Source organism: Malaclemys terrapin, chromosome 7, assembly GCF_027887155.1.
Source record: "Malaclemys terrapin pileata isolate rMalTer1 chromosome 7, rMalTer1.hap1, whole genome shotgun sequence".
Lineage (NCBI taxonomy): Eukaryota > Metazoa > Chordata > Testudines > Emydidae > Malaclemys > Malaclemys terrapin.
This window is the reverse complement of record NC_071511.1, coordinates 2164401-2189208: the sequence shown is the minus strand read 5'-3', so window position 1 is coordinate 2189208 and position 24808 is coordinate 2164401. Positions and strand designations below refer to the sequence as shown.

General features: G+C 40.2%; 1 protein-coding gene across 12 annotated transcripts in view; it reads left to right on the top strand.

The window, feature by feature from the left end:
* CFAP20DC (CFAP20 domain containing) overlaps positions 1 to 24808 on the top strand; it is a 176084-nt gene that overhangs the window by 64491 nt on the left and 86785 nt on the right. For 10 of the 12 annotated variants that reach the window (XM_054033921.1, XM_054033920.1, XM_054033922.1 and 7 more), the window contains 2 exons: positions 9934 to 10073; positions 11702 to 11882. In XM_054033921.1, coding sequence (XP_053889896.1) covers positions 9934 to 10073; positions 11702 to 11882 — 321 coding nt within the window. The remainder of the gene's footprint in view (positions 1 to 9933; positions 10074 to 11701; positions 11883 to 24808) is intronic. The other 2 variants (XM_054033919.1, XM_054033916.1) reach the window with 1 other exon arrangement.

Below are 24808 nucleotides of genomic sequence, written 5' to 3'. Positions count from 1 at the left end.
CTAAAAATTTACACTGTTAATTCCTTCAATTCCCAACCCACATTAAGTAATGACTGTTAGTCAATGTAGGACTGTAGGAAGTAATTTTTTTTTTCATTAATGGGACCTCAGTTTAATTGAACACAGAATCAAGTCTGGTTATTTAAATTGAGTAGTTCAACTCACTAATGACAAGATGTAGTGGTCCACTAAGCACAGATCAAAACTAGTAATTTACTTAAAAATCAGTACTCTATTTGCCTGAGTGCTTTCATTTCCACAGCAGCAACAGTGTGGGTTGTTTTTTTCTTTGTTTTAAGTAAGGGCAGCCATGTTTCTTTTGGACTGTGCTCTTTGACTGTAAAGGGGGGTGGGGGGGGGGAATGTATCTCCCAGTATAAGTATTTGTATCAAAAATAATGTAAATTTTAATGTTTTCTGGCTCTACCTTGTCATATAACTGCATATGACCCAGCTAATTTAAAATAAGAGCTTGTTCGCATTTTGCATACAGAGCACAAATATTGTAGGCAGATAGTTTCAGTTCTACTTTTTCTTCCTCTTAAATTCAATGTTTTACAGATTTTTAGAACTAAGTAGACTTCAAAAAGAACAGGAGTACTTGTGGCACCTTAGAGACTAACAAATTTATTAGAGCATAAGCTTTCGTGGTCTACAGCCCACTTCTTCGGATGCATTTCCACTGCATACATCAAATAAACTGAGACAGAAGAAAACCATTCCTAATTAAATTTTACATTTTATAAATTTGAATTTCAAAAAATTGTAAAAAAACAAACGAAAAACAAACAGGCATAATCTGAGTTGGCGATTACTGGTGTGAACAAAGTTGTACAAACTTATCCATCCTCATATTTCTGTATGTCGATATGAAACAGGAAAGTGTCCTGGAACATGTTGTCTAGGCACCTCTTCTAAGAAATACAAGCAAGCTGTGTTTGCCATAATGTGTTTTGAAACAAAGATGTGTACAGCATGGGCACATTCATATGTCCTCCTACAGGAGATTTTTGTTCCAATTTTTTTTCAGTTTTCCCCATCTCTTCACCTTTTTATGGATTTATAAACTTTTCAGTAACCAGATAAGGTAGTAAAAGATTATATCTCAGAAATAGAACACATATCTTGGACATCCAACATAGTGAAAGCCAGTGAAAACGAGGTAGGATCGGAGGCTAAAATAGGGAAAGAACAAGTTAAAAATTACTTAGAAAAGTTAGATATCTTCAAGTCACCAGGGCCTGATGAAATGCCTCCTAGAAAACTCAAGGAGCTGACTGAAGAGATATCTGAGCCATTAGCGATTATCTTTGAAAAGTCATGGAAGACGGGAGAGATTCCAGAAGACTGGAAAAGGGCAAATATAGTGCCAATCTATAAAAAGGGAAATAATGACGACCCGGGGAATTACAGACCAGTCAGCTTAACTTCTGTACCCAGAAAGATAATGGAGCAAATAATTAAGCAATCAATTTGCAAACATCTAGAAGATAATAAGGTGATAAGTAACAGTCAGCATGGGGGATTTGTCAAAAACAAATCATGTCAAACCAACCTGATAGCTTTCTTTGACAGGGTAACAAGCCTTGTTGATAGGGGGGGAGCAGTAGACCTGGTATATCTTGTTTTTAGTAAAGCTTCTGATATTGTCTCACATGACCTTCTCAAACACAAACTAGGGAAATGCAACCTAGATGGAGCTACCATAAGGTGGGTGCATAACTGGTTGGAAAATCGTTCCCAGAGAATACTTATCGGTGGTTCACAGTCAAGCTGGAAGGGCATAACGAGTGAGGTCCCTCAGGGATCAGTTCTGGGTCCAGTTCTGTTCCATATCTTTATCAGTGATTTAGGTAATAGCATAGAGAGTACACTTATAAAGTTTGCGGGTGATACCATTGTGACGGGATCCCCAGGGTGCAGCCTGGGACCGTGATACGGCTTTGCCCTCTTAACTCTCCAGCCTGAGCTGTCTCTCACAATACTTTGCTAGTCGCAAGCTGCAAACCACTCCAGGCGCTGTTGTCACTCAGTACAACCACATGTGGAGCCCCACACCCAGATAGATTGCATGAATGCTCCCAGAGCTACTCGTGAATCGCACAGAGAAAGGCACCAGCCAAATCCCCCAGCTCCCAGCCTTGTACCTCAGGAATATACCGTCTTGCACTGCTCAAAACCCTTTCTTGAGCAATGCAAGTTTATTAATTGGTTCACCACTTCAACAATGGAAAGTGGATATACACCAGCCTTTGTAAACCTGAGCAGATTTACCAAGCAATTCAGGCAAACTCACCGATAAAGATAAACAGTAAAACAAGTTTATTGATTACAAAAGATATATTTTAAGTGATTATAAGTGATAAGCAAAGTCAGAGTGGCTGGTCGGGGAGCAGCCCTGGAACCCACTGGGCCCTCTGTGGGGCCAGCTAGGCTGGCAGCCCCAGACCCCGTCGGACCCTCTGCAGGGCCAGCTGGGTGGCAGTCCCGGACCCCGCCCCATTGGGATGGCCGTGACCTCGACCCCGCTGCACCATGCCCTGCCCAGCTAGGCAGCCCGGACCCCGCGTTGCTGGGCAGCCAGGCAGCCAGTAACCCAGACCTGCATAGCCCACGGCCTTTAGCACACAGCTGGGCCGCAGATGTGTGCTAATTGGGCCTCATGCAGCCTACGGGCTGCGGATTGAGAACTGGTGATGTAATGGCAGCATAGCTATGACAGTTACATTACAAAAATAATAGAAATCAGATGAGAGCCATCATGTTAGCTCATTATAGTATTTTGGCTAAATTTGTAATAGGATGACCAGACAGCAAATATGAAAAATTGGGGGGTAATAGGTGCTCATATAAGAAAAAGCTCATATAAGAATATCGGGACTGTCCCAATAAAATCGGGACATCTGGTCACCCTAATTGGTAACAAATGGAGTCCTTTTTCCTATTCACAATATTTGTTACTAGATTATTCTAGATCATTGTATTTTGTTTAATTTCACTTCTTTGTGGATGCGGATGAAATCACAGTATACTGATTCTCCCTTTTCTATTATATCTTAGGTATCATACTTTACAAAATCCTTGATCTATAATATCAGTATCTATAATTCCTGTAGCCAAAGGATTATAATATTGCTTACTTTCATCCTCTAGAATATATGTAGTATGTATTTTTATGTAGTTACATCTAGAACTTAAGTGGATGATTTGTTGTGATCTCAAGCCTTTTTACCAAACTGAGTTGGTAGGCTGAATACAGAGAAAATGTTTCACATTGTCTCAGCATGCATGACACACACCTGACCTTCCAATGAAAGCAGTGTTGTTGGGACCTTGTGAGTGACTCTCACAGCCAAAAAGAACATGGAGCTAGCAGGATGGTATTAAAATAATAGAAGTTTAGGGTTGGAAGAGACCTCAGGAGGTCATCTAGTCCAAACCCCTGTTCAACAGAGGACCAACTGCAACTAAATCATCCCAGCCAGAGCTTTGTCAAGCCCAGCTTTAAAAACCTCTAAGGATGTAGGTTCCACCACCTCTCTAGGTAACCCATTCCAGTGCTTCATCACCCTCCTAGTGACATAGTGTTTCCTAATATCCAACCTAGACGTCCCCCACTGCAACTTGAGACCATTGCTCCTTGTTCTGTCATCTGCCACCACTGAGAACAGCCTAGCTTAGTGGTGGGCAACATGTGGCCCACGGGCTACATGTGGCCCGTCAGGGTAATCCACTGGTAGGCCGCCAGACAGTTTGTTTACATTTGCATGGCCGTCCGCAGCTCCCAGTGGCTGCAGTTTGCCGTTCCTGGCCACTGGGAGCTGCGGGGGCCATGCACATATAAACAAACTGTCTGGCAGCGCACCAGCAGATTATCCTGATGGGCCACAGGTTGCCCACCACTGGCCTACTCCATCCTCTTTGGAACCCTCCTTCAGGTAGTTGAAGGCTGCTATCAAATCCCTCCTCATTCTTCTCTTCTGCAGATTAAATAAGTCCAGTTCCCTCAGCCTCTCCTCATAAGTCATGTGCCCCGGCCCCCCAATCATTTTCGTTGCCCTCCGCTGGACTCTCTCCAATTTATCAACATCCTTTCTGTAGTGGGGGGCCCAAAACTGGACTCAATACTCCAGATGTGGCCTCACCAGTGCCAAATAGAGGGGAATAATCACTTCCCTCGATCTGCTGGAAATGCTTCTACTAATGCAGCCCAATATGTCGTTAGCCTTCTTGGCAACAAGGGAACACTGTTGACTCATATCTAGCTTCTCGTCCACTGTAATCCCTAGGTCCTTTTCTGCAGAACTGCCGCTTAGCCAGTCGGTCCCAAGCCTGTAGCAGTGCATGGGATTCTTCCGTCCTAAGTGCACAACTCTGCACTTGTTCTTGTTGAACCTCATCAGATTTTTTTAGCCCAATCCTCCAATTCGTCTAGGTCACTCTGGACCCTATCCCTACCCTCCAGCTTATCTACCTCTCCCCCCAACTTAGTGTCATCCACAAACTTGCTGAGGGTGCAATCCACGCCATCCTCCAAATCTTTAATGAAGATGTTGAATAAAACCGGCCCCAGGACTGACCCTTGGGGCACTCCGCTTGATACTGGCTGCCAACTAGACATTGAGCCGTTGATCACTACAGTTGAGCCCGACGATCTGGCCAGCTTTCTATCCACCTTATAGTCCATTCATCCAATCCATACTTTTGTAACTGGCTGCCAAGAATACTGTGAGAGACCGTATCAAAAGCTTTGCTAAAGTCAAGATATATCATGTCCACCGCTTTCCCCATATCCACAGAGCCAGTTATCTCATTATAGAAGGCAATCAGGTTGGTCAGGCATGACTTGCCCTTGGTGAATCCATGCTGACTGTTCCTGATCACCTTCCTCTCCTCCAAGTGCTTCAGAATTGATTCCTTGAGGACCTGCTCCATGATTTTTCCAGGGACTGAGGTGAGGCTGACTAGTCTGTAGTTCCCCGGATTCTCCTTCTTCCCTTTTTTAAAGATGGGCACTTTATTGGCCAGGTCCACAGTTCCTCAAGAAGCCTCCTGATTGCATGACACAAAGGTAAGACTCGTGGCATAAAGAGAGAATTCCTCTTCCACATTGGTAGTAGACAAAGGAGCATGCTGGGACAGGGACTAATAGGTCAAAAGGAATGCCCAACTTGCAGCGGCAGTCATTTCTGTAACTGTCCCTTGAACCTGCTTCACAATGAGCTGCGTGAACTACAAGAGCTCAGACAAGTTGATAGGCCAGCCAAGCCCGCTTCCACCCTGCTCTTATGGCTCCACTGCCCACAACAGTTATCAGGAGTAGGGGGTTCAGCCACTCTTGTTTCACAGGTGAGACCATCTGCTCTGGAACAGCAGGAATGGTCTCATGGAGTTTAGGTTTCCTGCCTAGGGTGAAGTTGCTGTAACAGTAATGCTTGAAGCAGGAGCAAACTCTGGCAGCTGAATACTGGAGCACTTCAACTCTGCTCTGCTTTCTGGCTGTCCCCTGCAGGATAGCAGTTCAGGGTTGGGAACTTCCTGACCCCACCACTACTTGAGACTTATATCTGAAATTAGGGGTAAAAGGGTCAAGTAGGATGTGCACATTTGGAATCCTTCAGTGTTCAAGCTACTCTTAGTACCCAGGTGTGTTCAGGACCCAGTTTCATAGCTTGTTCTAAAGAAGTTGCTGCCTTTCCTGGCACTTGAACCAAACACAAGGCTGTGCTGTACATGTTCTTGATAACATGGGAGAAGGGATGCTTCTAAAATTCCCTTTAAAACTGACTCCCTTTTATTTTAACCAAGGCTTATACTGTTTTCCTTACTCACAAAGCTCTTTTATTACCTGCACTTATTTTGTGTCTAATGTCAGATGCTTTTGCAAATTCTTAAACCTTTTCCTTGTGCTGAATCAACTCTGTCAGTGAGGGTTCAATCCTACCCTACTGAAGTTAATGGGAGTTTTTTATTGTAATCCGAGCAGGATTGGGCCCTTAATAGTTTAAACTGTTTTTAACATCTTTTCATAGGCAAGTATATTTATTTGAAAATCAGAGTAATATTCAAAAACAAATAATATTTGTAGTGTTTTTTCCCTCAGAAATAGGCAAGCCAAAGTTCTGGTAAAAAGTTTCATTCTAATTTTATTATTAGATAGCAGAGAAAAGCCTGGAGTGTGACCTCTCCATGACAATAGATGAAAAATCAGCACTTTTTGTTCAGGCTTTGGGTGAGGAGGATGTAAAAATTAAATGACTAAAATAATGAGAATGGTGTATCTAGAGAGAAAAATGAATGTTTATTTAAAAAAGGACAATTAGACGGTGAACCCTCAGGTTTTCCTATCTAACTACAAAGGAATATAGCCCTTGGCAAAGTAGTAAAATAATTAATGGTAACATCCCTGACCTACACAAAGTTTTGGTTTTCGCTAACTAGAGAAAATGAAATGCCTTGAGCTGCAGGTTTAATCTAATCTTTGTTTTTAACCTTCTACTATGGGGTAGAATGTGAGTTCTCCCAGACACTCCTTTCAAAGATCAGAAATCAAGCTTTCCTGCAAATGGAAGCTTTGATAATTTTAAGCTTCAGTTTAATTAGAAACTTTTTCTTTTTATCCACTAAACTTTGTTTTGTTTTCCTAATCAACTATTTTTTGGTCATATCTTCTTTTAACTACACATATTTGTGCACTGTGGCAGATGTGTTGATGTAGGCAATTAATTGCAGTCAATTAATATGAACATAAACAGAGAATTTTCATGTTAATCAGTTTTTATAATTGGTGCGTGGGCAAAAGGCATCCCAAAGTAGTCAGCAAATTAAAAAAATTGACAGTAAACTGAGCGGGTCATCTAAGCTATGGAGATGGCAGCTGTTAATAGCAACTGAATGTCACTGCAGGAAGAGGAGAACAAGGAACTCCTGGCCTACAGGGACTTCTTTTGTTATGGGTAATACTAGTGAATGATGCTAGTGACTGGTAAATATGTGGACTTGTTGAAATTTCCTATCTGAAAATGAAAATCAAACTGATTTGAATTCAAATTTAACCAGTTCCACCATTATAAAAATTATAAAAGAGACTCTCAAAAATATGCTTTGGCATTACTTTATTGTTTTACAGAAATATCACATCTCAAAACAGAAAATTAGATGTTAAATTAGTCTATGTTAAAAGAGAAGAGGGTGAGGGGAGAATGCTTTGTTTCTTTTCCTTAGAACAGCATATTAGAGTAACTTTTTCTTTCTGAACTGCAATATTTTGTTGCCGTGACATCCTAGATCTTTGTCCGCTCCTGAAGTGGTGCTCCAATGAAATAAGAATCTTGGGGGAATCTTTCTTAAAGCGCCTTACCTACAGTTGTTCTCTGAAGATGAGCTATATTCCCCTGCATAACCACTTACCCATCTTTCTCCACACGACATTGTCAACAAACATTTCCATCTACCCTTTGGCTTGGTTTGGTTTGGTTTTTGACCAGCTATCAAGCTGGTTGACATTTTTCCATTTTTGAAAAAAATTGACAAAATTTTTCAAAGAAGTAAAAAATTTGAGCTGAAAATTACCTGTGTATGTAAGTATGTGCAGGATTGGAGCCCAAGTGTTGAAATTGAGGTGGCTGTGTATCTTCAGATGGTAAAATTACACATAAGTATTCTTGTATCAGATGCTTTAGAGACCTTGTCACTGATATCTTGACTGGCTAGCTACAGCTTTTATCTGAATTCTTTATGAATTTGAGTTGTTTCGTCTGCCTGTTTACAACATAGGCTTTATATTGTATTCCTTCAGTGATCAAGCAGAGAAAAATGATACTTTTATTTACTTCTAACTCGGTTTTTAAACCACAGTATTTAAACAACTGTTTCAAGCTAAGAGTGTACAGAAATAACCTTATCATGTTGACTTGCTTCAAGTTGGGTGTGTCAGTTCCCGAGCTAACTGCGCCTCTGATTCATTTGTGACCTGCTTGAAGGCACATCACTTAGATCTCAGGCCTCTAGCTGTCATCTTTCTCAGAGGGGAGTCCCGTGACACGTTCCCTTCTTGGTTGAGAATTTAGGCTGCAGTTCCTCTTCCAATTCACTGTGATCACCTCAGGAAGTCTGGCTTCAGTTCAGCACTTGCAGTCCGGCTGTCTCAGGGACAATGACAGAGTTAACCAATGACCAGCCAGCCTTCATAAAGAAAAGTATTAATTATTCAGAACAAAAATATTACACAAAAATATACCTTAAAAACAATAAACAGCTTATATGTTTGTCTACCTTACCAGGTATCCCCACTTTCCACAGGGAGACCCTAGCAGTTTTCAGAGTACTTCAGGGCCTCTCACAGGGGCCTGTCCCTTTGGCCACAGTCTCACAACAGTTCTTGGTTCACATGAGAATGAGCTCTCCCCACCCACATCAGGGTGGTCATTTTATATCATTTTCATTTTATTTGTTTGCCAGCCTCTTAAGCTAATTAACAAATTAGTATTGGCAATTTCCCCAGGGGCTGAGGCTTCTCCAGATTTGCTGCCTGTTTAAATTACTCCTGCTGGGAATAAAAGTTGGGAAACAGAGTCACGACCCCACTCAATTTAGGCTAAATCCATTTTCACCTTTATTTATACAATTTCAGACAGCATTATTGTCAATAATAGTGTCTGCATGTACAGTTATACCAGATAAATAATAAGACAAGACCGAATTGGTAAATGGGTCCAAGTTACCACATTCTGGGGCACCAGGAAGTTCTTCTACCTTCCATGATAGTCATCACTGCCGCTGATCCTTTGGTCTGGTCATTCAGTCCCGTTCTTCAGTTTCTGGTATAGTGTTTCTCCAGTTTGGATCCACGTTCACTTAGGTCTTTCATACTTTTCTGTGTTACAGATTGCGATCTTCATCCAATAGGCTTTTAGCACATCAACCCTCTTGATTTTACATAACCCAGACATTACGCATGTGCAAGCTTCAATTACCCAAATTCTGTATTTTTCTGACTGGTTTTGCAGTTTCTGGGTCATGTTTTTGTGTCACCCTGCCCTGGGGTCTGCCCAGAAAAAAAAAGGTGGGGGGAAGTATTTATCATTACATGCCATATCTTCTTACTTATCTCTTCCAACACAACATGTGACCTTTATTCTGTCACCAATAACAGTTTAAGCAGATTAGAAATTCTGTGTAAAGGATGAATTGACAAAACCACACTTATGCCAGCAAGGACTTGACATCAGCATTACCTCATCTGTACTCATTCACTCCACATAATTACAAATAATTAAAAATATAGCTATCGAAGCTCTTAATCTTACCATTAACAATTCATTTTCTATTTCAATGGTATAAGTCAGCATATGTGTATTATCCTTTCTGCCCTTAATTATTAGAAAGAGGAGGAGGAGTTATGGAAAACATGATGATACTTTATTGTCAGCATTTCTTATCTTCTTTAAACATGACTTTTTCTTTCAAAGTCCAGGGCTTTGCTATTGCGTTGCTTTTAATGATACCCCAACACTCCCCAGTGATTTTACTTCCTGCAGGAAAACCTGTAACTCCCGCATGGAGCCAGAATACAATCCCTAGGTAAAGGTACATGAATCATTTATAATGATGATATAATATTCTTTGACTATTCCATGTGTTTATAGTATCTGTTGCACTGGGCACACTGTCAAATGGAAAAGGAAGGGGATACATTTGTATTTTGTCAGCAGTAATATATATACCTGTTGTGGTGTTAGAAAGATACATAATTATTTCTTGGAAGTATGATTTTTTCCTATATGATTTATGAAATAATGATTTAAATGAATAGAAAAGCAAGAATGAAGAAATAAAAATTTGCTATTATGTCAAATACTGTGATATATCATGCTTATAAATATTTTCAGTCTAAAGCATCATGTTTGAAAAGGTGTCTTTTTTTTTTTTAAGTAGACCAGTTAATTAATAGAGGACAAGGCAGTACACACAACAGTAAAAATCAAGATGTGTCTCACATTGCATTTGGATCCAAGGTCCTTGGACCACCTCCACCTTCTGGCAGAAGATTCAACACCAGGGTATCTGGAGAGGTAGGAAGAAGGGTTAAACTATCACAAACCAGTACCACCTAGCTGAAAGGAACAATTGCAGTTATTATCTCTTGAGAGCCAAATTCCAGATTGTGTTTGTATATGATGGAAGAAAAAATGTTTTGCAAAAAGGTTTGCTTCAGAACAAATTTTTTTTCTCTTGAGAATATTTATTTTTCTCATAAAGTTTATTTTTAAAGTGCTAAATTTTTATGTTTTTGTAAGTAAAAGTAGGAATGAAGTTTGACAAAAGCAAGATTTTTCCATGTGTTTAAGTGGAATCTTTCCATAGTAACAGGGCCATCATGCAAGAGGCAAACTCTGCATTCACATATGTAGTGAGTGGATGATTCATTGTGACAATGAATAGTGCTTGGGCTACGGAAAGAGAGCAAGAATAACTCTATAGCTTGGTGGTAGAGCGTTGACCTAGCAGATGGGAGACCAAATTTCAACTCCCTAGTCCAATAATTATTTAATTATTTATACACAACCGAATACCTTCAACAGGAGAGATTGAGAGAAACCAGCTCCTGCAGAGGAACATTGGTTCTTGAGAAGGGAAAGGGAGGAAAAATTGAGGTTCTTAGTCTGCTTAATAAATTGTAAAGTGCCTTAATTGGTTCCATATCAAAATCTGAAGTGTTAAAACGATGAATGATCAATATGTAGCAGACCCACATAAAAATATTAAATGCATTCTAGTGGGTCATCTATGCTACTATAACCCCAAAAGATATCCCCAGCCTCTGCATAATAGTAGCCTCCTATTTGTAGCTTTTCACTACAGAGAATCCTCTGGTAGAGGTCGCACCAGTAATGTCACCCGATTCCTTTTATAGTTTCATCCATATCCTCATGCACATCTGTGCTTCTCACCAACAATGTCCCATAAGATGCAGTAAACATCTCCCTGCCCCTACGGTATATGTCCCAACAACTCAGGACAAAACCTCTATGCAGAGGGAACCTACTACAGGGTAAAATGCACTGTAAGAGAAACTTCTTATAAACCTCAGTGATTGTCATAATAAATATGTGATATTGTTATAGGCTTGAAATATCAGCTTTGTATGGATGAGGAATGGAATCAACTTGAGCATGGGCTTAATTTTAAATTAATTCTGGCATGGCACATCTCCATCTTCCTTTGCCTCCATTTCTTCCCCTCTCCTGTTAATTTTTCCCTCCCTTTCCCAACACACAGTTCTCTCTCTTATTTTCAGAGTGTTTACACCTTTGCTGAAAAAGTATCTAATGGTTACTTTTGGCACTGTCTGTCATTAACCCAGATGCAAGCACTGTACAGATCTCAAATTTTTTGAGACACTCATTTTGCTCAACTGTATCCTAAAGTGCATTTTACACTTAGGCAAAACTTGGTGGAGCTCAGGATTTTTAAGATGCCAGGCATTGGGTTTACTGTGAGAAAGTAGCCCTAAGCAAGGCTGAGGTGACATGGGTACCTAGATTTTTTTTTTCCTGCAAAGTTAATGTAAAAAATAAAATAGGCTGAGGAAAATCTATTGTGAAAAATAAACTTTATCCAAAATCTGTTTTTAGTTTAGTTTAGAGAGCTAATTTTAAAGCTGTTACATTACCTTTCATTCAGATTTTTTTTCTTAAAGATAACAAAGTCCTTGGGTAGCCGAAGTAGCAGATCATGCCAACAACTAACATTAGAAAAAGGAAGCGAGTCAATACGAGATACCAAGAGATCTGGACTGTCTCCCTCACTGTTCTATATGGCTTTTGATCAAGGAGACAAAGAAAATATTCACCAAACAAATCAGATTACAAGTCAAAACGGTAAGAAACTAATGTGAACAACATGCGAAGACTGATCTATAGCAATAATATCTAACAGCTTGTTTAAAGCCAGACTTTCCAGCTGAAAAAAGCTTTCGCATTTCACTTAAACGTGAGTCTCTTAGTCTCTTGATTTTCATGTTTTTGTCAAGCTTGCTAATTATTGAAGACACTTGTGGTAAACAATGGTTTGTTGTCTTCGTATTTGATCCTACCATGAATGAAATCATAATGCTGATGGTGATATTATAGGCAGAGTTGGTGATGTTAAGGATGCCTGACACTTTCCATTATAAGCCCCATTCTTTTCAGTTGCATATAACTGCCAAACTTTAACCACCTCAGCTAAAAATTTCCAGGCTTGCCTCAGGCTGAATTATTTTTGAAAGTCAGTGAAGATAATTCTGCAATCTCTGAAAATGAAGCTAGGGGAAACTAGGATGTTTTACCAGTGTTAAAAATGTTTCTAACCATCTATGTGAAGAGTTCTAACACCTCCATGCTTTGGAGTAAGTATGTGAGATCTGGCAGGGGGATACCTGTGGGGGCAGCGAGGTGTCTTTTGCTGTCCTCAGGAAAATTCAACCCTATTTGGCCAAATTATAAGAAGCTGGCTGATAAAAATCTTCAAACACCCATCTGCTGTGAGCCTCCTCCCAGCTCCAAGGAGCTCCCTATATGACTCTAGGTAGCACACAAGCGAAGCAGCAGCTGCAACAAACTCTCTGATCCAGAAGAAAGTATGCTGTGCTGGGATCCAGGAGACCATGAATTCTAGCCTAAGCTCTTCCACTAAATTGCCAATCATTATGTTCACTTCACAGCCCTTATTATTGAGCAATGCTTCATATCTCCTATCTTAGAGAAAAGCAAGTATAATTACACACACACACACACACACACACACACTGTAGGTGGGGTAACTACAAGGTACTCTCTAGAACTACAACCACATCTCTAATATGGCAAACCCAAGTCTCATCCCCTTTGCAACACTACTTTTCAGAAGGAATGTGCCAAATCTGTGTGTTTGGCTGTGCTTCTTGTAACCACTAGATAACACTCCCTTCCAGAACAAGGAATAGAACCCAGCAATCCTGACTTCCTGCATTCTTCTGCTATTTAGCAACTAGTTAAGTAAACCGCCGGAAAAGGGTGTGTGGTGTATCCCTCTAATGGCTTTTCCACAGAACACAGCATCCTACTACTGCTAATAGTTACTCCTTTAGCTGCATACTACTTGTGCAAAAGTACCCTGCTTCGTTCAGTGTATTGTGGAGGGACAGCGAATGAGGCAGAGGTTTGCAGGAAGAGAGAGAATGTTATTGTGTGTTTAAGTCATCGGATTGAGATTCAGAAAAGCTTGGTTCTATTCCTGACTGTTCCTCAGACATCCTAGGTGATGCTGGGCAAGAGTAATGCAAGTTATTGGGCTCAGTGCAGGGGTAACTGGGTGAAATTTTTTGGCCTGTGATGAACAGGATATCAGACTAGTTGATTTAATGGTCCCTTCTGACCTTAAACTGTAAGAATGTATGATGTATGTGCAAGGGGGATGAATAAAGATTTCACAACCATCTTTAATTCCGGCATTTTCTAATTCAGTGCTTGACCTTGCAGTCTTATTGTTCTTTTAACAAAGTTCTTTTAGATGTAATTGTATTCATTTCTTTGGCAAGAAATCCAGCAGGAGAGTCTGTGTTGTGAAGGAATATAATGTTGTTAAATCACAAATATCAAAAAGTAAGAAATAGATACAGGACTAGCTAAGGGCTTGTCTGCACAGTAAATTACCGCTCAGCAAGCCAGGGTATGAATCTATAGTGCACCAGCTTGCTGTGCTATGTGGACCCTGCTACATCACTCTGAGAACCATCAGCAAACAAGAATGGACGGAGAAGATTATGTTTTTAAAATGCTGGCAAAAAAAGACCTGAGATAATCAATGGTATGGCACTAATTTTATGTTATTTTACATCTCTGTTCTATCCAGGGTAAGAAACTCTCTCTGTGTGTTGTAAATTTCAAAGGATTCTGAACCAGCTCACATAAAATATAAATGTGTGTGCTGCAGGGATTATGGAAATCAAACACTGTGCAACAGAATTGCTTTAGAGCATTGATAAAGATTTTCAGGATTAAACAAAGTGTACCAGAGCAATGCATAAATAAAAAACCTCCATGCTTTCATGATTAAAGAGAAGGAACTAAAAATAAATTATTCTTTAAACCCTTATTCAATTTAACACCAAAGAACCCAATCATTAAGAAAGTTGGAACTTTTACTCATCCTAGATAATAGTTTCTGGTTTTAATTCTTATGGTGCTGCATAGACCCAGTTTCATTTTTTTTTAAAGCTGAGTGGTTAATGCATATTATACCACTTACTTGTTAACAAAGAGTCAGGCTACTTATTATGTCTCCTGTTGTCTTCCTTTCCCTGCCAAAAACCTTTTCATACACTTTCATACTTCTCTTGCAGTGTCTAGACAAGCATGTTATTGTGACAAAAAAAATTACCTTACAGATACCTAACCCCAGTGTGGACAGTACCTCAAACATACTCAAACTGAGACAAGGGGAAAATCATCGGTAACTCAGTCTAATATATCTGTGTTTTGTTTGATGCTCACGGTGTTCTCAAGGGATTTGATATTGCCCCACGGAGACAATAGTACTGAAACATAATTTCCATTTTTCAGAGTAGCAGCCGTGTTAGTCTGTATCCGCAAAAAGAACAGGAATACTTGTGGCACCTTAGAGACTAACAAATTTATTAGAGCAGAAGCTTTCGTGGACTACAGCCCACTTCTTCGGATGCATATATAATTTCCATTATGGCTTTCAATCATTGTTTGCCTCAAACACCCCTTAACAAAAGATGATCCTTCTGAAGAATGTTAAATGACTCTCTGTTTACCTGGATTGTGAGCAATCTGGGTCATGGATTGTCTTTTTATCATTTATTTGTTTAGTACCTAACACAATAGGGCCATAAGTATTAATGCTTGTTACTCTACCCAGATATAAGGGAGGTAGAAGTGGCTCGAGAGAGAGGATCTAGGGCAGAGGTGGGCAAACTACAGCCCGCAGGCCATATCCGGCCCGCGGGAACCTCCTGCCCAGCCCCAGAGCTCCTGCCCCAGGAGGCTAGCCCCTGGCCCTTCCCCCGCTGTTCCCCCTCCCCCGCAGCTTCAGCTCGCCCCGCCGCTGGTGCAGTGCTCTGGGCAGCGGGGCTGTGAGCTCCTGGGGCAGCGCGGCTGCAGAGCCGGGGCCTGACCCAGTGCTCAGTGCTGCGCGGTGGCGTGGATGACTCCAGCCGGGCTCCTATCCTGGTGCTCTGGACAGCGCGGCTCTAGTGTCGCCAGCCACTGGTGCTCCTGGCAGCATGGTAAGGGGGCGGAGAGCAGGGGCATTGGATAGAGGGCAAGGGAATTCGGGGTGGTGATCAGGGGGCAGGGGTGTGGAAAGGGGTTGGGGCGGTCAGAGGGCAGGAAACAGGAGGGGTTGAATGGGGGCAGGGGTCCCGGGGGGGGGGGCAGTCAGGAAGGAGAGGGGGGATTGGATGGGGCAGTCAGGGGCAGGGATTCCAGGGGCGGTCAGGGAGAAGGGGTGGTTGCATGGGGCAGGTGTTCCGGGGGGCGGAGCTGTCAGGGAATGGGGGGGTTGGATGGGGCAGGAGTCCGGGGGGGTGGGAAGCGTCAGGGGCAAGAAGCAGGAGGGGATGGGGGGGCATGCCTGGCTGTTTGGGGAGGCACAGAGTCCCCTAACCGGCCCTCCATACAATTTCCGAAACCCGATGCAGCCCTCAGGCCAAAAACTTTGCCCACCCCTGATCTAGGGAGTGGGGCTGAGCAGTCCAAAGGCGCAGCCAACCTGGGGAGAGGGCTTGAGATGCATTTTATTTTATTGTTAATTTATGTGTTAATAAAACAGTGCCAGGAAATGGGGTAAATTTGGATTCTGCATAGTGTGGACTATATTTGAAAGCAGGCCTGAAAAGGCACCGAACCAGCCAGTAACTTCTGTTCTCTAAGATAGCATGTCTAGCAATCCCAGCCTATCCTCATATCTTGGCTGTTGCTTTCGGCACAGCTAGCCCAGTTCACAAACTTGGGTTTCTTTTCTATATATGAAGAAGTTTTAATGTGCATAGTTGCCTTTATCGTTCAGCCTTGTGATAGTCTATTTGAAAGGGATGCCAGCAGGTAGCTCTTTTGAGAAGGGGAGGGGCCTTCTGCTGGACTCTGCTCTGACCTGCCTTCAAAGACTGCAGGTAGGACGGCCCACCCACCATGAGGGACTGACAGGCAATCTGTAGGAAGAACCATAAACAGAGAAGGAGTCTGTCCACCCATCTCATTTGAAAGAAAAAATATCCAATAATGAATGTAGAGCCTCATCATTTTAAATAAAACATCACTGCTTCACACATACAACCTTAGAAAGGAAATTTGACTAGTTACTTAAAAACACTGTACAGAAACTACTTACAAAAGAAAGGGAAATGCACCTGTATTACTGGTATCAAATCAAAGAACACAAACACTTCCACCCATCTCTGACCAAATTCATCTCTTTAACATTTACATTTTAAAAACAAACAGTTTTTAAAAAATAAGCTAAAGAAAAAAATGACTCTTAAAAACATGACTATATTCTCATCAAGGCACAAGACATTACAGGAATGAAGATAAGCCAACAGTTAAGCTCTCTGTGCTTTCGTATAAAAGAGTGAACAGTGTAGAAACACTAAACCTCAGATTGCTGCAGCAATCACTTAACCAAACAGGTTAGAGTTTCTAGAGTGTTTGGTTTTTTTAACCAACCTGTCACAATACTCATCTGCTTGAGTTTTTGCCTTTTTCTTCTTGTTCATGAAAGATGCTTTTTAAATCTTTTAGTATGTTTTAAATGAAATCCTCTTTTGGTGGGAAATAAATTTCCAGCTGCAGTTACTAACCTGCAAATAGATCATTAAAAAGGTTAAGATCCTGCTGCCACTCAAGTCATGGGAAGTTTTGCCACTGACTTCGGTAGGAAAAATTGGGATCAAGCCCGTACTGAAAAGGCTGCCTGAAGAAAAACATATTTTACATTTTTCAGTTCTCCATATAAAGAAAATGTGTTTTATGTTGCCCTATACAGAATGAAGGTTAACATTTTAAATATCACTAGTGTTTTTTCATTTGTGATTGTCTCCTATTAAAGGATCCCCAATATTACCCTATGGTGTTGCCATTGCTGTTTATAATGGAAATTCTTCAGATTTGTAGCAGAGACCACATAAACATATCTTCCCTTGCAGGTGTGCAGTACTTTTACAAAGGTAAATTGTTTTTGAGCGAGGGAAGAAATAAAATGAATGAATATTGTTTATAGTTTGTCAGTCTTATTTATACAATGTTGAAACCTTCATTAAAATGTTAGGTTGCAATTAGAAGCTCTAGCATAAATCTGACTGTGTAGAGACACTAATTAGATGTTTAGGTGATCATTCTTGCATTTATCTTGTTTGCTGCAATATTGTGATTACACAATAATTTACATATTTTCCTAAGACGATATACCAAATTATTCATTACAATTGATATGGAAATACTTGAGGCAAAAAGAGATGCCAGTATAATTAGTGGGTGAGAGATAAAAGGATTTGGTTTGGTCTAGAACACATCATCTCGTTCACTTGTAGACAATTAACGATGCTGCATTAGCCACAGGTCTCACAAGTTGTTGAACTACATAACCAGTGTAAAATGTCATTCTACAGTCTTCTATATTTTCATATTTTTGCACTGCATATTACCCTAGATATCAGTAATATAGTAAATAAGCTAATATATTTGCAGTGTGTTTGTGCTTAACTTATTACTAAATTGTGTACACTTAATGAACATCTCTGGAGAGCACCATTTGGCTTTTCCAAAAAAGTTAAACTTCCTGATTCTTAGCAAACAAAGGCAGTCTAGTGGCAAAGCATTAGAAAAGTAAGGTTAAATGACCCTCTAGATATACAAGATCTTTTACAATAGACCTTTACACTTCTGCATTGCCTTTTGATATTGGGATTTCAAACACTTTTACATACATTCAAGTATGTATTATTACATTCACTGCACTGAGTAAATGAAATACAGAGAAGTTGCCAAATAATGTGTCTGGAGGATGGATTTTAATCATGAAACCTTGATTTAAGCAGGAAACCCTGATTCAAATCATCAGTTTTAATATTTCTTTGCCTTTCTACTTTTTAATTATTTTCCTAAAGAAAAAAGCTGATTCTTGTTGGTTGATAACCATTAAAACATGTTGATTTGCAGCTAAATATAGCCTTTACACTAAATGTTGTGCTGCTTTTTGCTAACCAGGAGGGCAGACTATAGCCCAGATTTTTAAAGCTAATGAGGCATTGCTGCGCTCACCACTGAACATCTAACAGTTTTAGGAGCCTAAATATCATTGGCAGTCAATGGGATTTAGGCTCTCAAGTGCCTAAATCACTTCTGAAAATGAGATTTAGGCTCCTCAATAAGATAGGTATTGCGGCACTGAGCATAGCAACACCTAATACCTTTTGAAATTTGCCCCTATATCTATATACATTTATTTAAGCTACTGTATAGCTTAACTTACATTGATTCTGATTCTCAATATTTACATGTTTATTTGTTAGAAATGGTGAATGATGCGTTTTTTTATTTACTAGATTATTATTTTTTTACTCGTAATCTGGGTTAAGACCTGCTTGGATAGAAATTGAAATGCACAAAAAGCATTTTAAGATTTTTTTTTATTAGTTAAATAAAACTACACTTAATGTGCTGTATAAAAAGTAATCTTTTTTTCATATGGCTGATGTAAACGTAGAGCAACAACTACAATTTTACATTTAGATGGTTAAGACACATAATTACATCTATGTATTGATGTGATGCCGCCTCCATATTTGTGAATTGGGCATTGAGTTATATGTTCCATGGTCTGTTCTGGGTGACCTCAGCCGCACACTGGAGAGTCTTTAATTTTCCATTAGTATAGCAAGTATCTGTATCTGCCATGGTTTGTGTGGATATGGTTTAGGGTGGCCCATGAGCTTTGTGGGAGATCAAAATCAGGGATCTTCTGCGTTGAGTCTTCCACAAGATGTTTATTTATGACTTCTTGTGAAATGTGTTCAACTTTCCAAGCTTCATCAGGGTTGAAGTTGCACTGTTGAAAGTTAAATGCGTGGGTCCAAAAGGGCTTACGTGACTTCAAGCAGTGGAGAGGGACATTGTTAAGGTCCTGGTGGATGGGAAGATGTTTATTTTCCAAGATCCTCTGGAATTCCCATAGGGTTGCAGCATTGCAGTGAATGGATGGGACAGCAATGTGTGACAGCACTGGAAGACCAGTGTGTTGGGGTCAATTTGAGGGTTCCAGTGATGTACCGCATTGGACTGGTACAATGGGGGAGGGATAGCTCAGTGGTTTGAGCATTGGCCTGCTAAACCCAGGGTTGTGAGTTCAATCCTTGAGGGGGGCCACTTGGGGATCTGGGGCAAAAATCAGTACTTAGTCCTGCCTAGTGAAGGCAGGGGGCTGGACTCGATGACCTTTCAAGGTCTCTTCCAGTTCTAGGAGATGGGATATCTCCATTAATTATTATATATTATAATGGTTAGTTGGACATCATTAAGTCAAGTATGGCTACTTCTGCTCCTTACCTGTGTTCAGTACTCAGCTACAGAGTACACAAGGGCTATCGCTGATGTCTGTAACACTGATGCTGATGCTCCCCAGCTTGTGCTTGCCAGTTTCTGGACCAGATCGACATTGTCTTCATCTTGGCAGCTACCTTCTTCAGATGGTCATGGAAGGTTAGCTTCACTCCCAGATAGGTCGGAGTGGGGTCATGTCACACAGAGTTGCCACAGAAGGTTACTTTCAGGGCACTTAGTGTTCCTGTTTTTCAGATGGAATGCAGTGACTGTTGTTTTGTGAGGATTTGGCTTGAGCCTCCATTTCTGGAAATATTCCTCCATGGTGTTAGGTCCTTGTTCAAGGTGGACTCGATGTCACTGAAGGTGGCTGCTTGGATTGCCAGGGCAACATCATCCGCATATGCAAATTTGTACGGCTTCATTGGAGGCATGTCACTCGTGTAAACATTGAAAAGCGTTAACGCGAGATGGCAGCCTTCACACGGCCCACTCTGTCAAGTAAGAAATCATGACTAATGCCATCAACCTGGTGATCGAACATTGATCAACAATCTCCCAGTCTTCAGAGCAACTCAAGCCACCATAATGGTCATCTTCAGGGCCAAGTAACATGCCAGATAGGTTCTGCAACAAGGATCCTCCAACTTAACATTTCTTGGGTGAAGTGCGAGTATATTGCAAACACATTGAAGACGCATAACGTCGACGTCCTTACAGTCCAAGAAACCCACGTCTCCAGTGATCAGCAGGCTAGCTGCTACCATATCCATCCATTATCAAAACATATTTTGCATTTAAACCTGTGATTTGTTAAACAAAGGAAATATTATCTGTAGATAGGAATTGAACTGACTGTTTCTGATCAACATGTCCTTCAAGATTTTAGAAGTTGTAGATTTTATCCTCTCAGACCGAGTTTTTATTCATAGATTCAATTGAACTAGTTGAATAAACTGACAAGAAGAAAATATTCTCTCTGTGTTTTCAGAAGAGGTCACTGCTGTCAAAAGCTGGTTTGAGGTGCTTAGCCAGTGACTTCCCCCAGTTCAGTGGGTTTGAGTTTCTTTTAAAACTTGCCAGCAAACATGTACGGCTTCATATTTTTTAACATTAATTTAAATTATTGTAATATATTATAATAATTTTAGGCCTTAACATACGTTATAGTAATTCCAAATTAATTTTAAATAGGTTTATTTTACAAAAAAATAAACCTGTATTTAATTTAAATTTTAAAGACCTGATATTTTAAAAAATCATAGATTTTTGTCCATCCTGGAATGTGTCTGACAGAGCCAGGTACAGGACCCAGGAGTGTGGCCTGTTGGCCAGTTCCCCTTCTCTAACCACTAGACAATAGTTCTTACTGAAAGTTGCCTTTTTATATTTTGATCCTTCATTTATTCAAGATGGGTTTGACTCCAGAGCCCCACTGCTCATGCGGTCTTCACCATCTTTTCTGCCAGTAGCTTTATAACAGATCTGTACTGCAGCTGGAAAACTGATTAATTTATCTGAAAGTTTTAATTAGCTCTGCAGCCATTTAACACATTAAAATCTCTTACACTGGGCTCCTTCCAGTGCTCTTGATGTAGACATATTTTAATCATTAAGGAGTGAACACACAACAGCGTTGCCCCGTGTCAGTAAAACTCGATAGTTTCAGATACAATTTCATAAAGTATTCGTGGTGAGAACTGAGTTTTACCTTTTGAAAATTTCAGATTGCTGGAAAGATTAAAATGTCTGTGAGATTTTCCTTCAAACCTCTATGCTGTATGGATGAGAGTTACTCTTTTTTTCTCCATGAGCACAAGGTTTTTATATATATATATATGGAAACAACATTATCTTGAGTATATATATATATACATATATATATATATACATATATATATACTCAAGATAATGTTGTTTACAGCAGAATGTTTTATTTTCTCCTCACATAAACAGTTCAGTTTGGTCAGTGCACCTGTGTCTAAGGATGTAAATATTGGCCAAAACCTGTAAACGATATAAAATGTCACTTCATTTATTTTACTGCATAATATAATTTTTTTTGTAAGAATGAGAGGGTTTCTTTTCCACAGCTTGCATGCATTTGAATCACTTTTACCACACACACTCAGATGAGTACTGGAGTCAATCTTTTTGGTTGTATCATGTTGAACCATTCAGTAAGTTAAAAACTTTAATACCACAGTCCAGGAGTTTCACCATCTGGGTTCATAAAATCAGGCATGTTTTTTTGTGATGATTCCAGTCCTACAATCCTTTAGGTCACATCCCATAATCCATTGTGGCTGCAAAGGATAATGGGACTGAGATCCTGGCAAAGAAAAAGGGGCTAGTTTTCTTAGAGGGTGCTGCTGGACAGTAGATGGTGCTGGGAGAAATTTGGGTAGTAGATGCTGGGGTCTGGATAGAGGGGGTGGATTCTTTGGGATGGCAGGTGCTGCTAGGGTGTTGGGGGGAAGGCAGTGGAGCTTCAGTTCATCCCCTCTGGTCACACTGCATTCTGCTTCAGGGAAATGCCACCTGAAGATGGTAAGGAACGCATGAGCTGCGGAGTCAAGGCAAGTTGCTCCTCATCATCTTTAAGCAGAACTTCCATGGAGTAGAATAGGCCTGGGTAGGAGGTGAGGGAGAATAAGAAACTGTAGCAGAGCAGATATGGGGAAGTTGTAGCAGCAGCAGAAGGAAGCAGGATGTCTTATTTCCTTTCCTTGTTCTGTCTCCATGATTCCTAGCAGCCACCTGACGGTGATTTTGCTGCAGTGCCCTGCTCATGCAACCTGTGTCAGATCCCCAATTTCCAATTTGAGAAAAGCGGTCATAGTCTCTGTGTCTAGCATGCCTGATTGGGAGCAACCCATCTGCAAATCATTCTGGATATGAATTTTGACAAGTGAGCACAAGTAGGTGAGATCCCAGCCCAGAGGTCTCCTCCCCACGGCACAGGGACCAAGAACTGGAATTTGGGATTCCATGATTAGTGCTAACTGCAAGAAATTGATCTCAGAGTTATTTTTATTATTTTAAGTGGTGGCCAAATAAAAGTGTTCTTTGTATCTCCTCTAAATTATTGAGTTAATTCAAAACTGATGTAAAATCACAAGTCATCAAGAAATGATGAAGAACTGTGATTGGTTGAAGGGGACCCCGGACACACCCCTACTAAGTGATAGGTACTAACCCTCCTCCACAAAGAGATAACTTATCCTCCATTCAGAAAGTTAGGTTGGCAGTTGCTATTAATGGAAATAGTAATAGCAACTCTTCACTCCCCAGGAGGGGGTTAGAGTGTATTTACATCAGCAGGGAATGCTGTGCTGAAGTGTAGAGGAGAGTAAGTCAGCATTCATAATAGCCTTAGAGAGTGTTGCCTTAAAATATTTAGTTAGGGCAAGATATTTCTTGATTCCAAAAAATCACAAAATCAAATCTGGTGTTGAAAAAAAAAAGTCTCAAAATATCTTTAGCTCTAGAGCATCTTGACAGCAACCTCTTGTGAAAAGTTCATGTAATTTCAGTATTCATTTGAGGGCTTTTTTAGAAAGAATGATTACTTTAAACAATATAGTTTTTAAATATATACTAAAATGTAGTGACTATCTCTAGAAACTCAGAAATGATTTGTTAGTGCAAGATGATTAGTACTGTAGAAAAGTAGAAAGAAAGTTAGTGTTTTCTCTGATGGCTTCAACGTACAGCTTTGGGTAATGTCTAACTTTAATTTCCACTTGTGTGACAGAGAAAAATGTACACGGTGTTGTTGTAGCTCTGTTGGTCCCAGGATGTTAGAGAGAAGGTGGGTAAGATAATGTCTTTTACTGGTCCAATAAAAGATATTACCTCACCCACCTTGTCTCTCTAGAGAAAAATGTGTTATCAGATAATCTTGAACTCATTTTAGGTTAGCACAGAATGGAGAACTTTTCTTTTTTCAAAGACTAATACCACGTGATCTCATAGACATGGGTCAGAGCAGAAAAGTATCATACTTTGCACAAGAGATGAAAGGACCCCCAGAGTGTTCTCACTTATTTGACATGGCTCCTGAAAGAACAGTCTAGATTTTTTAAATCAAATTAAAGAGATTATTTGGGTAGTCATCTCACATAGATGCTACCATATCTTAGATCCCTGTTTTGTTTTTTTGTTTTTTTTTGCCATTTACAGATATGCTATTTCTGCATAATTTCTAGACAGTAGACTTTTTTAGAAAATGGTACTTCAGATTACCTTGATTTATAGGCCAGCCTCTATCAACTTGATCTAAAGAGATTACTGAAAAATGTCTTGGGCTTCTGAATCTCATAGGCTATGGTTTAAAGAGACCTTCAGACAATTTGTCCATGAACAAAGCGGTTTATTGATGTACCAGGGACAACTCATGTGCAAGACAAGTAGAGAAGTAGCTGGTATTAATCCCCCAGCTCCTTTGGCCAGTTTACTAGTAGAAATTATCTTTTAGAGTTAGGTTCCTACTCCCACCTCACCTGGAGTCTGGTAGAGCTAGGCCCTTCTTTTGTCAATAGCCAATTTGGATAGTACTGCAAAAATCACAGCAGGTATGGAGCAAACCAGTCAGAAGATAGTTACTTCTCCAAGGTTGCTATTCGTTCTGGATTTCTCATCCAATTTTCTTCAGCTGCTTTAGTCCAGAAACCAAGGGTTTCCAAATAGAGCTCCTGTAGCTGCTCCACCTGTTCCCTGAGCCCGCCTGAGCAGGTAATTTGAATATGTTGTTAAACTATGGAGAGTAGCTTGAATTCCATATTAATAGTCTAATCCTTGTTACTCTGTTCAGCAGTAGCAAGGCATGTTGCTGCTATTTAAAGGGCTACTTCAGCCTTACAATCTTAGCACTTTATGTGGAGGTTTATATTTTTATGTTGGTGATGGTAATGCTGGTTTATGAAGCCAGTGAGTTTCACAGTAACTTATCCACACTACGCTACATTTAATGAAGAGAAAAGAGTGTTGCATACTTGAACAATTCTCCTTTTCTCATATGCTATTTGAGATGCACCTTAATCTATCAGATTGACACTTTTTTCTCTACTATCCAAACAGTAAAATATATCTTAACAAGGTGAGTGTAAAAATGGGCTTTTCGTGTTTACACCATTTTTCAGCTGAGCTGTAGTTTCATATTTAAATTTAAACCAGTCTTCTGGGCCTAAAACAAAGTATGGGATTTTAGTGGAGGTGGGAGT